The following is a 12,135-nucleotide window of genomic DNA, read 5'->3' as shown; positions in this document are numbered from 1 at the left end:
ATTGTGTGCAGTTTTGGATGCCCCATTATGGAAAGGACATTAAACTAATCCCACTGCCCCACACTTCTCCCCATAGCCCTGTGTCTTTCTATATTTCAATTATTTATCCAATTTTCCCTTAAAAATACAACCGTCTCTGCCACAACCACTCTCTGTGGCAAAATATTTCAGGTGCCAACAATCCTCAGTCCAAACCATCTATCTGTACTGAAGGGAAAAGTGCACCCCGGGGTTACATCACTCCAACACTTCTCCAATCTGAGCAACACCCATTTACTCTAACTCTTTGTTTTCTTGGTATTATACCATAGGAATGTAGCACTATAGGGTATAGCACTATAGGGTATAGCACTATAGGGTATAGCACTGTAAGGTATAACACTATAGATACAACACTATATATATTACACTATAGATATAACATTATAGGATATACCACTATAGGATATAGCACCATGAGGTATAACACCATAATGTATAACACTATAATGTATAACACTATAGGATATAGCACCATAATGTATAACACTATAATGTATAACACTATAGGATATAATACTATAGGTATAACACTATAAGGTATAACAACACAGGGTTTAATATTATACATATAACACTGTATGGTATAACATCATCGGGTATAACACTATAAGGTATAACACTATAAGATAAACCACAAAGAATATAACACTATAGGGTTATAACACCATAAGGTATAACACTATAATGTATAACACAATAAGAAATAATACTATAAGGTATAACACTATAAGGATGATTAGCTGACTTGTGTTCCCATCTAGCCCCTCTCTGCCACAGCAGAGCCTCACAATATTAATCTGAAATGTCCCCATAGAATTTTAGCACTGCATTTGGTTCTCAAAGTGACCTTTAAAAACACGATTTACTCTCTTGAGTGTGGACTTTGCACTTTTAGTAGCTGCCATTTCCTTGTTAACTGTCAATCATGGGCTCCTGACACCACCCTGCCAGCCCTGGGCCACCAATAGCAGTTGTCAGAGAGCTGGTCAGGTGATACCTGTGTGGGTAACCCCTTGTCGGAATGATTGTCCGGCTGCAGGTTTTACAGGTGAGCTTCAGGCGTCTTCCTCTCAGCAGCTGACGTTCCTTTTCCATCCCCCCACCTCACACCCACCCTGACAGCTCTCGCTATGTACGATTTACTGAATAAACTTTGTGGGCCGGAGCTGGTGGCTCAGTTTCAGAGGCTGTGTGGACTCAGCCTGCTCCCAGAAGACAAATCACCTCATCGACTCTCTCCTGAAGCTGACAGACAGGCACAGCCAGTTTCCACACCCCAAGCACATACAGCACGGAGAGGACATCATGCCAACACAGGACACCCTGAAACCAACGGTGCAGTCTCGGGGACTCCGGTAAGTGCTCTGCCTCTTTCGTGTGTTGGGCGTGTGACTTTACCCAGCTCCTGCCAGGCAGGGCTAACCTTGTACTTTGGAACTGATAACATTCGTTTAACAACAGTCACCTTGTACCGAGCTGTACAGGCGGAGAGGGCCCAGGCTGCCCTCCGTTAGCTGATCTCACACAGATGTGGCTGCAGTTGGCCTCAGGACCCTGGGATTAGGGAGGGGAAAAATCAGCCAGGGTTCTTGCCCCTGACCACTGTCCAGTGACCAGTGACTCTTGCTGGTGTTGACAGAAGCTGCAATGCCCTCTGTGGTTGAATAGCAGAGCTGGGTGCATCACACAGCTCCACGGAGCCAGTTTCAATGCCCCCAAGTGCTGTATCACCTCAGCAGGGTTATTATTTATTTATATTTCCTTCCTGCTGTCTGCTCTGCGGGAGTCTGTCTGCTCTGTATGTCTGTCTGCTCTGCGGGAGTCTGTCTGCTCTGCGGGAGCCTGTCTGCTCTGCGGGAGTCTGTCTGCTCTGTATGTCTGTCTGCTCTGCGGGAATCTGTCTGCTCTGCGGGAATCTGTCTGATCTGTGGAGTCTGTCTGCTCTGTGGGTTGTCTGTCTGATCTGTGGGTTGTCCGTCTGATCTGCGGGTTGTCCGTCTGACCTGCGGGGGGTCCGTCTGACCTGCGGGGGGTCCGTCTGACCTGCGGGGGGTCCGTCTGACCTGCGGGGGGTCCGTCTGACCTGCGGGGGGTCCGTCTGACCTGCGGGGGGTCCGTCTGACCTGCGATCTGTTTGTTTCTATTCCACACTGTTTCTAATTACAAACTGCTTAACATGCAGTAATTTATCAAAACCTTTTCATAACTCCCCGATATGCTTAAATAGCTCAAGAAATGTATGAACCATTATTAAGAGATTATCTTATCTCGAGCATCTACATTAGAACAGGAGGAGGCCATTCAGCCCCTCAAATCTGTTCTGCCATTCAATCAGATCACGTCTGATCTGTAACCTAACTCCATTTGGTCCATATCCCCTGATACCCTTCCCTTTCTGGAATAAAAGAACTCTTCGTTCTCCGATGACAGGTACCTCACCCAAGTGGCTATTCTTCATTGCGAGTCTAGACTATGAGTGTCAACAGGCTATTCTACAGTGAAAGGCATTGCTACTGAGGCTGATCCTTTCCTCACCCGACTTCCACACTTTCCAACAGGGGCACTGAGATTAATTGTAGCACCTTGTGGGAGTTGAGCACAGTCTGGTGATTGGAGCCTTGGCTGTATTGGCACCAGGTTTCCTTGCTGTGTGAGTGGAGGCTCTCCTGTACATCAGGAGTGAATTGTGTCAAACTTGCAGCACAGACGCCTCCATCCTCTCATTTACCCCGGGTATAGCAAATGCCCAGTAACATCTCACAGTTTGATCTTATTCCAGTCCCGGAATAATCTTGTGGAGGCAGAGGGCGTGGCTGAGATACTGAAAGGATACTTCACATCTGTCTTCACAAGAGAAGAGGATGCTGCCATTGTAGCAGTAAAGGAGGAGATTGTAACAGTATTGGATAGGATAAAAATAGATAAAGAGGAGATATTTAAAAGGCTGGCTGTACTTGAAGTAGATAAGTCACCCGGTCTGGATGGGATGCATCCTAGGTTACTGAGGGAAGTAAGGGTGGAAATTGGAGAGGTACTGGCCACAATCTTCCAAACATCCGTAGATACGGGGGTGGTGCCAGAGGGCTGGAGAATTGCAAATATTACACCCTTGTTCAAAAAAGGGGAGAGGGATAAACCCGGAAATTACAGGCCAGTCAGCCTGATGTCAGTGGTGGGGAAACTTTTAGAGACAATAATCTGGGACAAAATTAATTGGCACTTGGAAAAGTCTGGGATAATAAATGAAGGTCAGCACGGATTTGTTAAAGGAAAATCGTGTTTGACTAACTTGACTGAGTTCTTTGATGAAGTAACGGAGAGGGTTGATGAGGGGAGTGCGGTTGATGTTGTGTATATGGACTTTCAAAAGGCATTTGATAAAGTCCCACATAATAGACTCATGAACAAAATTAAAGCCTATGGGATTAAAGGGACAGTGACAGCATGGATACGAAATTGGCTAAGGGACAGAAAGCAGAGCGTAATGGTGAACAGTTTGTTTTTCAGACCGGAGGGAAGTATACAGTGGTGTTCCCCAGGGGTCAGTATTAGGACCACTGCTCTTTTTGATATATATTAATGACCTGGATTTGGGTATAGAGGGTATAATTTCAAAATTTGCAGATGACACGAAACTCGGAAATATAATAAACAGTGAGGAGGATAGTAACAGATTTCAGGAGGACATAGAGAGATGGTGAAATGGGCAGACACAAGGCAGATGAAATTTAACACAGAGGAGTGTGAAGTGATACATTTTGGTAGGAAGAATGAGGAGAGGCAATATAAACTAAATGGTACAATTTTAAAGGGGGTGCGGGAACAGAGAGACCTGGGGGTGCAGGTACACAAATCTTTGAAGGTGGGAAGTTGAGAGGGCTGTTAAAAGGCATATGGGATCCTGGGCTTTATTAATAGAGGCACAGAGTACAAAAGCAAGGAAGTTATACTAAACCTTTATAAAACACGGGTTAGGCCTCAGCTGGATTATTGTGTTCAATTCTGGGCACCACACTTTAGGAAGGATGTGAAGGCCTTAGAGAGGGTGCAGAGGAGATTTACTAGAATGGTTCCAGGGATGAGGGACTTCAGTTATGTGGAGAGACTGGAGAAGCTGGGGTTGTTCTCCTTAGAGCAGAGAAGGTTAAGAGAAGATTTGATAGAGGGGTTCAAAATCATGAACCGTTTTGAGAGAGTAAATAAGGAGAAACTGTTTCCAGTGGCAGAAGGGTCGGTAACCAGAGGACACAGATTTAAGGTGATCGGCAAAAGAGCCAGAGGCGACATGAGGAAACACTTTTTTATGCATCGAGTTGTTATAATCTGGAATGCGCCGCCTGAAAGGGTGGTGGAAGCAGATTCAATAATAACTTTCAAAAGGAAATTGGATAAATATTTGAAGGTAAAAAATTTACTGAAGAATTATGTAGAAAGAGTAGGGGATTGGGACTAATTGGATAGCTCTTTCAAAGAGCCGACACAGGCACGATGGGCCGAATGGCCTCCTTCTGTGCTGTACCTACTATAATACTATGATGCTATATTATTGGGGAAGATATATTACTGTACTATTGGGGGAGGTATGTGACTATATTATTGGGGGTAGTATATTATTATGTTACTATATTATTTTATTTCTAGCATGGTACTGCTCATGGTAACTCGGAGGATGTGCTGCTTTATAAGAAAAGGAACATTAAAGTAGAGGTGTGTCTCCCTTTAAGGCTCTTAAAGCCCAATTACTTTAATTGAACACTAGCTGAGTTCTTACAGAGCTCAGTTAATAGGCTGCAGACATCCTGAGGTGATTTTAAACCCCAAGAACAGGTGGGTTGGGGGCGGGTGTGAGTTAAAAATAGTTGTTTTTTGGGTCACGACCGCAACCCGGCTTTATTTCCGGGTTTAACGTCGGCGCGTAAAAGTCCAGGCTTCACTGGGAATGCAAAGTCTGAATATTTTGCGGTTGCGTCCCAAAAAAAAACCTATTTTCAACTCCCACCCGCCCCCAACCCACCTGTTTTTGGGGTTTAAAATCACCCCCTCTGACTGGTATTTGGTGTTCCTGGAGAGCTCCTTTGTATTTTTCTTTGAAATTTGACCTAGAATGTTGGGTGTGTCATTTGGAGTGTGACAGCCAGGAAATGCACATTAGACAACCATTCTTATAATATTATGGATGGATGGACATGCTTTTCGATGTGTTTATGCTGTGTTTTATAAAGTACGACAGTCCCTCTCAATCTTTGCTTCCCGATGCTGCAGAATCTGATAGACTGCACCTCGAACCCCTATAACAATATTGTGTGTACAATTTCTCTAGGTTTCTCGGAAGAAATACAAGATTGAGAATTATTTTCTCTACTACCTCTTCCTGTTTGCTGCCACCTTGGGCCAGGAGGTTTTTTACATCACCTTCCTTCCTTTTTGCTACTGGAATATTGACCCGTATGTAGCTCGGAGAGTGATCAACATCTGGGCAGTGAGTTACTTCATTCATATGTTTTGGTGGGGGAGGAGTGTGAAAACTGAAATCACAAAGAACTGGGATGTACAGATTCTTCATGGGGGGTTTGTACAGCGAGGACTATGTGCTAAAAAGGTTTTATTTATTTACATTTCTTCTCCCCTTGTCATGACCATTTGACTCTAACTGGGGTCCCTCTGTGGCTCGGTGTCAAATTTTGTTTGATTGCACTCCTGTGAAGCACCCTGGGATGTTTTACTATGTTAAAGACGCTATATAAATGCAAGTTGTTGTTGTACAGGTACTGGTAAACATCCAGTACCTCATTCAAGTGGCCATCTTTCGAGTGTGCCAGCTGGCTATTGGATTCTGGGGTCGTGTGCTGAGCACACGTCCCATCAGGGGTTGATAACCAGAAATAAGGAGCAGAAACCCAGACTGATTTGCCCCTTTCCCAGACCCAGGACTCTGGAGCACCCCTCCCTGCTGTTGTGGCTGAGACTCAGCTGTCTTGTCACTGAGCGGGGATTGATCTCAGGGACCCCCCCCCCTTGATCTGTGTGGCTCAGTACCACGTCAGGTGGTGCATTTACCAACAGAGCCCTGGAACTGTCTTTATTTCTCATTATTAATCCCTTAAATGAAATTTAGTCGGCCCTTGAAAATTGGACGTAGGCATTTCGTGTCAGGACACGGTAAACATGTCAGGATTGAAGAGTCAGTGGTGTGTGAGCTACGTGTGTCCCAGCTGCTTCAATTACACACCAGCCAATGGGTCTCCTGTCAATGAGGTTGTTGACTTGAAGAGAGTATTATCTCCAGTACCAGTGATTCATTGCCAAACATCCTACAGCAGCTGATCAGTAGCAATGATTAAGTGAAGAGAATGTTTGTCTCTCTGTCGGGCTTCCCATGAAGAGGTGGTGCAAAAGACAGTTGCACAATTGAAAGGGAGGGGGCGGTGTTGTGGGAGATCAGAACCCTGTGGTCTTGTGGCTTGGGTCTCCACCCAATCATTTACTCCTGATGAAATGGTACTTTCTGGTTGTGTATATGTTCACACTCGCCTCACTTAATTACAGGGAACTGCACCTTCACCACACAGTAATTTGCTGATGCAGAACTAGTTTACCAAGATATTTCATGAATGGGTCATAATCTCTATCAGCTCCATAGGAAAAAGAATTTATTTCCAGACCTTTGACTTACAGCACGTTCAGTCAGTCAGTCTAAACCAAAAACACATTGTGATGCGGAATATGTCCAATCAATGCAGAGTAGCAATCGACAAAGTCAATCGGATGATGAACTACGTGGTCAGAACAGTCGAAGGGGAATGGTCACACTGCATAGTGCTCTGGTCAGATCACATCCTGAGTACAGGAACATAGGAACAGGAGGAGGCCATTCAGCCCCTCGAGCCTGTTCCACCATTCAATTAGATCATGGCTGATCTGTATCTTAACTCCATCTACCTGCCTTGGTTCTGCAATCCTTAAGACCCTTACTTAACAAAATCTTTCCATCCCAGTTTTGACATTTTCAATTGACCCCCAGCCTCAACAGCTTTTTGGGGGAGAGAGCATCGAGTTCTGGTCACTGAGAAACAAGAGAAACCATGAAATGCTGGAAGCAATGCAGAGAAGAGCCACGAGGCTGAACCCCAGCGTCAAGGGGTCTGAATTTTTGCGGAAAACTTGGGTTATTCAGCTTGGGAAGGAGATGTATAAGATAGTTAAGGGAATGGAGATGTTAAATCCATCGTGTTATTTTAAATTACATTGCGGTGTAGAACCAGGAGACATTTTTAGACAGATATCACGAAATTCCTCTTCAAACAGAGGGGTTGTTTAAGACATGGAATAAACTTCCAGATAGAGTGCTGGGGGAATCATTTAAGGAACAATTGGATGCTACAGTGGGGGTTTTAGATCTCTCGGGATGGATGACTTGAGATGGGCTGAATGACCTTCCCATCCGTAATTATCTTATGATCTTGTGCGATTTAATAAACATCTTGTATTGATCACGTGGGTCGTTACGACATTTTCTCAGTAAGGTGCTCACATTGAACCCGGGGATGTGCATTCTGCATCTTACAAATTTCCACACCTAGGTGGGAGGGCTCTGATTGGTTTGTGCTGGCTCCAACGCCCTGAGTTGTGACCTGTTTCTTCCAATGCTTTTACATCCAGCAGATCGCGCTCTGGCTTGTTTCCGTAACAAAGACCTTTTTCTGTGTGACTGGATCGTTAGACTGACTCACAACTCCCTACCAGGGAGAGGGTTGCCAACTCTCCAGGACTGGCCTGGAGCCTCCGGGAATTGATGATTAATCTCCAGGACACTGCTCGGAGCAAAAACCCAGGAGAAAAATCATAGGGTCATTAAAGAAATTGTGTGGGTTTTTTTCAATTTCTTTGAACACTTTTGTTTATCAGTTATAAAAATATTGAAGATGGGAGAAAAAGGCTGTTTGACTGGACTCCAGGGCTCCATACTGGACTGTTTTATTTCTTTGCCTAGAGGGGGGTGGTCAGGAGATTTGGCTGCCCCGCTGAGTGTGAGACGGGTGCAGCTCATCAGTGATCCTTGGAGACTGGGGCGATATCGTTGAGTTTAAGCGTTGAATATCAAATGCAAGTCGCACGTGGTGTGGGAGGGGGGCAGAATAATTGGTCCCCATTCCTTCAAATCCCCCTCCCGATGCCTGGTTAAGTTTCAAAGTAACTGGGATGAGGACAGACAGTGGAGAGTAGGCAATGGCAGGAGATATGATCTAGCTTTTAATATTCTGGGAGGTACTCCAGCCCCTGAATGCTGGGCTGACATCCAGCGGGGTATTCGCATCCAGTGGGAGTGCAGTCGCAGCTCTCTATCTCGCTGGTCCCCCCACCCTGGTTACAGTCGCCAACTCTGGCTAAATGTATTCCTGGAGGTTTCATTACTCGACCTCCTGCCATCAACTGCCCCGCACTCCCGCCATTGGTCGCCCGACACGTCTAGCCTCGTAGCCAATTGGAAAGCAAATAGACTCGTCATTACCCGATTGGATGATTCTTGACTGTCAGTCAAATAGCCTTTTCTCCCATCTCCAATATTTTAATAACTGAAAAACAAAAGTGTTCAAAGAAATTTTAAAAACACACAATTTCTTTAATGACCCTATGAATTTTCTCCTGTGTTTTTGCTCCCAGCAGTTTCCTGGAGATTAATCATCGATTCCCGGAGACTCCAGGCCAATCCTGGAGAGTTGGCAACCCTCTCCCTGGTAGGGAGTTGTGAGTCAGTCTAATGATCCAGTCACACAGAGAAAGGTCTTTGTCACAGAAACAACCCAGAGCGCGATCTGCTGGATGTAAAAGCAGTGGAAGAAACAGGTTGAGTCATGTGTCGCTCGGCATGGAAAGGAAAGGAGATGGAGAGGCACAGAAAATGCTGACGTCACAGGTTAAATTGGACTTTAAAAACCAGAGCACGCAAATTTAAATTTAACCAGGGCCTGGAGAGAGATGAATGATTTTGATCAGAGTCTTATAGCAAAAACAATTAATGCTGAGTCAAGTCATTCTTCTTAAAAGAGCTAGGTAAGTATCTGAAATAAAAACAGAAAATGCTGGAGAAGCTCAGCAAGTGAGGCAGCATCTGTGGAGAAAGAAACAGAGTTAACGTTTCAGGTCAATGACCCTTTGTCAAAACTGGAAGAAGTTGAAGATTAAACAGTTTTTAAGCAAGTACAGAGCCGGGGAAAGGGGGAGGAAGGGGAGGGCTTGTAAAAAAGGTAATGCAATAATCATGAGCGATTTTAACTTTCACATAGATTGGACAAATCAAATTGGCAAAAATAGCCCTGAGGAGGAGTTCATAGAGTGTATTAGGGACTGTTTCTTAGACCAATACGTCAGGGAACCAACCAGGGAACAGGCCATTTTGGATCTGGTAATGGGTAACAGAACAGGATTAATTAATGATCTCAAAGTAAAGGATCCCTTGGGAAGCAGTGATCATAACATGATAGAATTTCACATCCATCCAGTTTGAGAGCGAGGATCTTGGGTCTGAAACTACTGTATTAAACTTAAATAAGGTTAATTACAAAGGAATGAGGGCGGAATTGGCTAAAGTGGACTGGGTAAACAGATTAGATGGTATGATGGTGGATAAGCAGTGGCAAACATTTAAAAAGATATTTTATGACTCGCAACAAAAATATATCCCTGTGAGGAGGAAAGATTCCACAAAAAGGGTGAACCAACCATGGCTAACTAAGGAAGTCAAGGATGGTATCAGGTTAAAAGAAAAAGCATACAACATGGCAAAGATTACTGGTAAGCCCGACGATTGGGAAAACTTTAAAAACCAGCAAAGGATGACTAAAAGAATAATGAGAGAGAAAATAAATTATGAGAGTAAACTAGCAAGAAGTATAAAAACTGACAGTCAAAGCTTCTACAAGTATATAAAAAGGAAGAGGGTAGCCAAAGTAAACATTGGTCCCTTAGAGGATGAGACTGGGGAAATAATAATGGAAATGGCAGAGGAATTGAACAGATATTTTGTATCTGTCTTCACAGTAGAAGACACTAATAACATACCAATAATAGTTGAAAATCAAGGGGCAAAGGGGAGGGAGGAACTAAAAACAATCACTATCACCAGAGAAAAAGTACTAGGTAAACTAATGGGTCTAAAGGCCGACAAGTCCCCTGGACCTGATGGCTTGCATCTGAGGGTCTTAAAGGAAGTGGCTACAGAGATAGTGGATGCATTGGTTGTAATCTTCCAGAATTGACTAGATTCTGGAAAGGTCCCAGCGGATTGGAAACCCACAAACGTAACACCCCTATTCAAGAAGGGAGTGAGACAGAAAGCAGGTAACTATAGACCAGTTAGCCTAACATCTGTCATTGGGAAAATGCTAGAATCCATTATTAAGGAAGTAGTAGCAGGACATTTGGAGACTCATAATACAATCAAGGAGAGTCAACATGGTTTTATGAAGGGGAAATCGTGTCTGACAAATTTATTAGAGTTCTTTGAGGAAGTAACGGGCAGGGTGGATAAAGGGGAACCAATGGATGCAGTATATTTGGATTTCCAAAAGGCATTCAGTAAGGTGCCACATAAAAGATTACTGCACAAGATCAGAGCTCATGGTGTTGGGGGTAATATATTGGCATGGATAGAGGATTGGCTAACTAACAGAAAACAAAGAGTCGGGATAAAAGGGTCATTTTCAAAATGGCAATCTGTAACTAGTGGGGTGCCGCAGGGATCAGTGCTGGGGCCTCAACTATTTACAATATATATCAATGACTTGGATGAAGGAACAGAGTGTCTTGTGGCCAAATTTGCTGCTGATACAAAGATAGGTGGAAAAGCAAGTTGTGATGAGGGCATCTGCAAAGGGATATTGACAGGTTAAGCGAATGGGCAAAAATTTGGCAGATGGAATATAATGTGGGAAAATGTGAAGTCATCCACTTTGGGAGGAAAAATAAAAAAGCAAAATATTATTTGAATGGAGAAATACTACAAAATGCTGCGGTACAGAGGGATCTGGGTGTCCTCGTACATGAAACACAAAAAGTCAACGTATAGGTGCAGCAGGTAATCCGGAAGGCAAATGGAATATTGGCCTTTATTTCTAGGGGGATGGAGTATAAAAGCAGGGAAGTCATGCTACAACTGTACAGGGTGCTGGTGAGACCACACCTGGAGTACTGCGTTCAGTTCTGGTGCCCTTATTTAAGGAAGGACATACTTGCATTGGAGGCAGTTCAGAGAAGGTTCACTCGGTTGATTCCGGGTATGGAAGGGTTGTCTTATGAGGAAAGATTGAACAGGTTGGGTCTATACTCATTGGAGTTTAGAAGAATGAGGAGAGATCTTATTGAAACATACAAGATTCTGAGTGGACTCGATAGGGTAGATGCTGAGAGGATGTTACCCCTCATGGGGGAATCTGAAACTAGGGGGCATATTCTCAGAATAAGGGGTTGCTCGTTTAAGACGGAAATGAGGAGGAATTTCTTCTCCCAGAGGGTCGTGACTCTTTGGAATTCTTTACCCCAAAAAGCTGTGGAGGCTGAGTCATTGAATACATTCAAGGCTGAGTTAGACAAATTTTTGATCAGCAAGGGAGTCAAAGGATATGGGGAAAGGGCGGGAAAGTGGAGTTGAGGTAAAAATCAGATCAGCCATGATCTCATTAAATGGCGGAGCAGGCTCGAGGGGCCGAATGGCCTACTCCTGCTCCTATCACTTATGGTCTTATGTGAGGAAAGAACAAAAGAGAAGGTCTGTGATAGGGTGGAGGGCAGGAGTGATTAAATGACAAAAGGGATGATGGTGCAAGGCAAGGAGGGTGGGAATGGGACAAATAAAGAGACAAAAGATGGGTCTAGAGGAACTGTAAATTGCAACAGCGGAACCATTATTGGCACCTTGCTGTCCGAAAAAATGGGAGCAGTGGGTAAATATCTGGTTAGGAACGGAAGTTAAGGTCATAAGGATAAGTAGGGATAAGTAATAAACACCTCAGAGGCACTGGTTCCTGCTGCCCTGGGGCCATGTCATGTGGGGAATGCAGCAGGTCAGGGTTGAATGATGCTGCTTGTAATGTGAGC

At 44.2% G+C, this 12,135-nt stretch overlaps 1 protein-coding gene across 1 annotated transcript in view; it reads left to right on the top strand.

Annotated features, from left to right (window-relative positions):
* The first annotated feature begins 1,051 nt into the window (after positions 1 to 1,051).
* Positions 1,052 to 12,135, top strand: part of LOC137300921 (sphingosine-1-phosphate phosphatase 2-like) — a 21,938-nt gene continuing 10,854 nt past the window's right edge. Inside the window, exons 1-2 of the mRNA XM_067970193.1 lie at positions 1,052 to 1,397; positions 5,363 to 5,521. Coding sequence (XP_067826294.1) covers positions 1,173 to 1,397; positions 5,363 to 5,521 — 384 coding nt within the window. The 5' untranslated portion in view covers positions 1,052 to 1,172. The remainder of the gene's footprint in view (positions 1,398 to 5,362; positions 5,522 to 12,135) is intronic.

The sequence above is a fragment of the Heptranchias perlo genome, chromosome 32 (genome assembly GCF_035084215.1).
Source record: "Heptranchias perlo isolate sHepPer1 chromosome 32, sHepPer1.hap1, whole genome shotgun sequence".
Taxonomy (NCBI): Eukaryota; Metazoa; Chordata; class Chondrichthyes; order Hexanchiformes; family Hexanchidae; genus Heptranchias; species Heptranchias perlo.
This window is presented reverse-complemented; position numbering and strand designations above follow the sequence as displayed.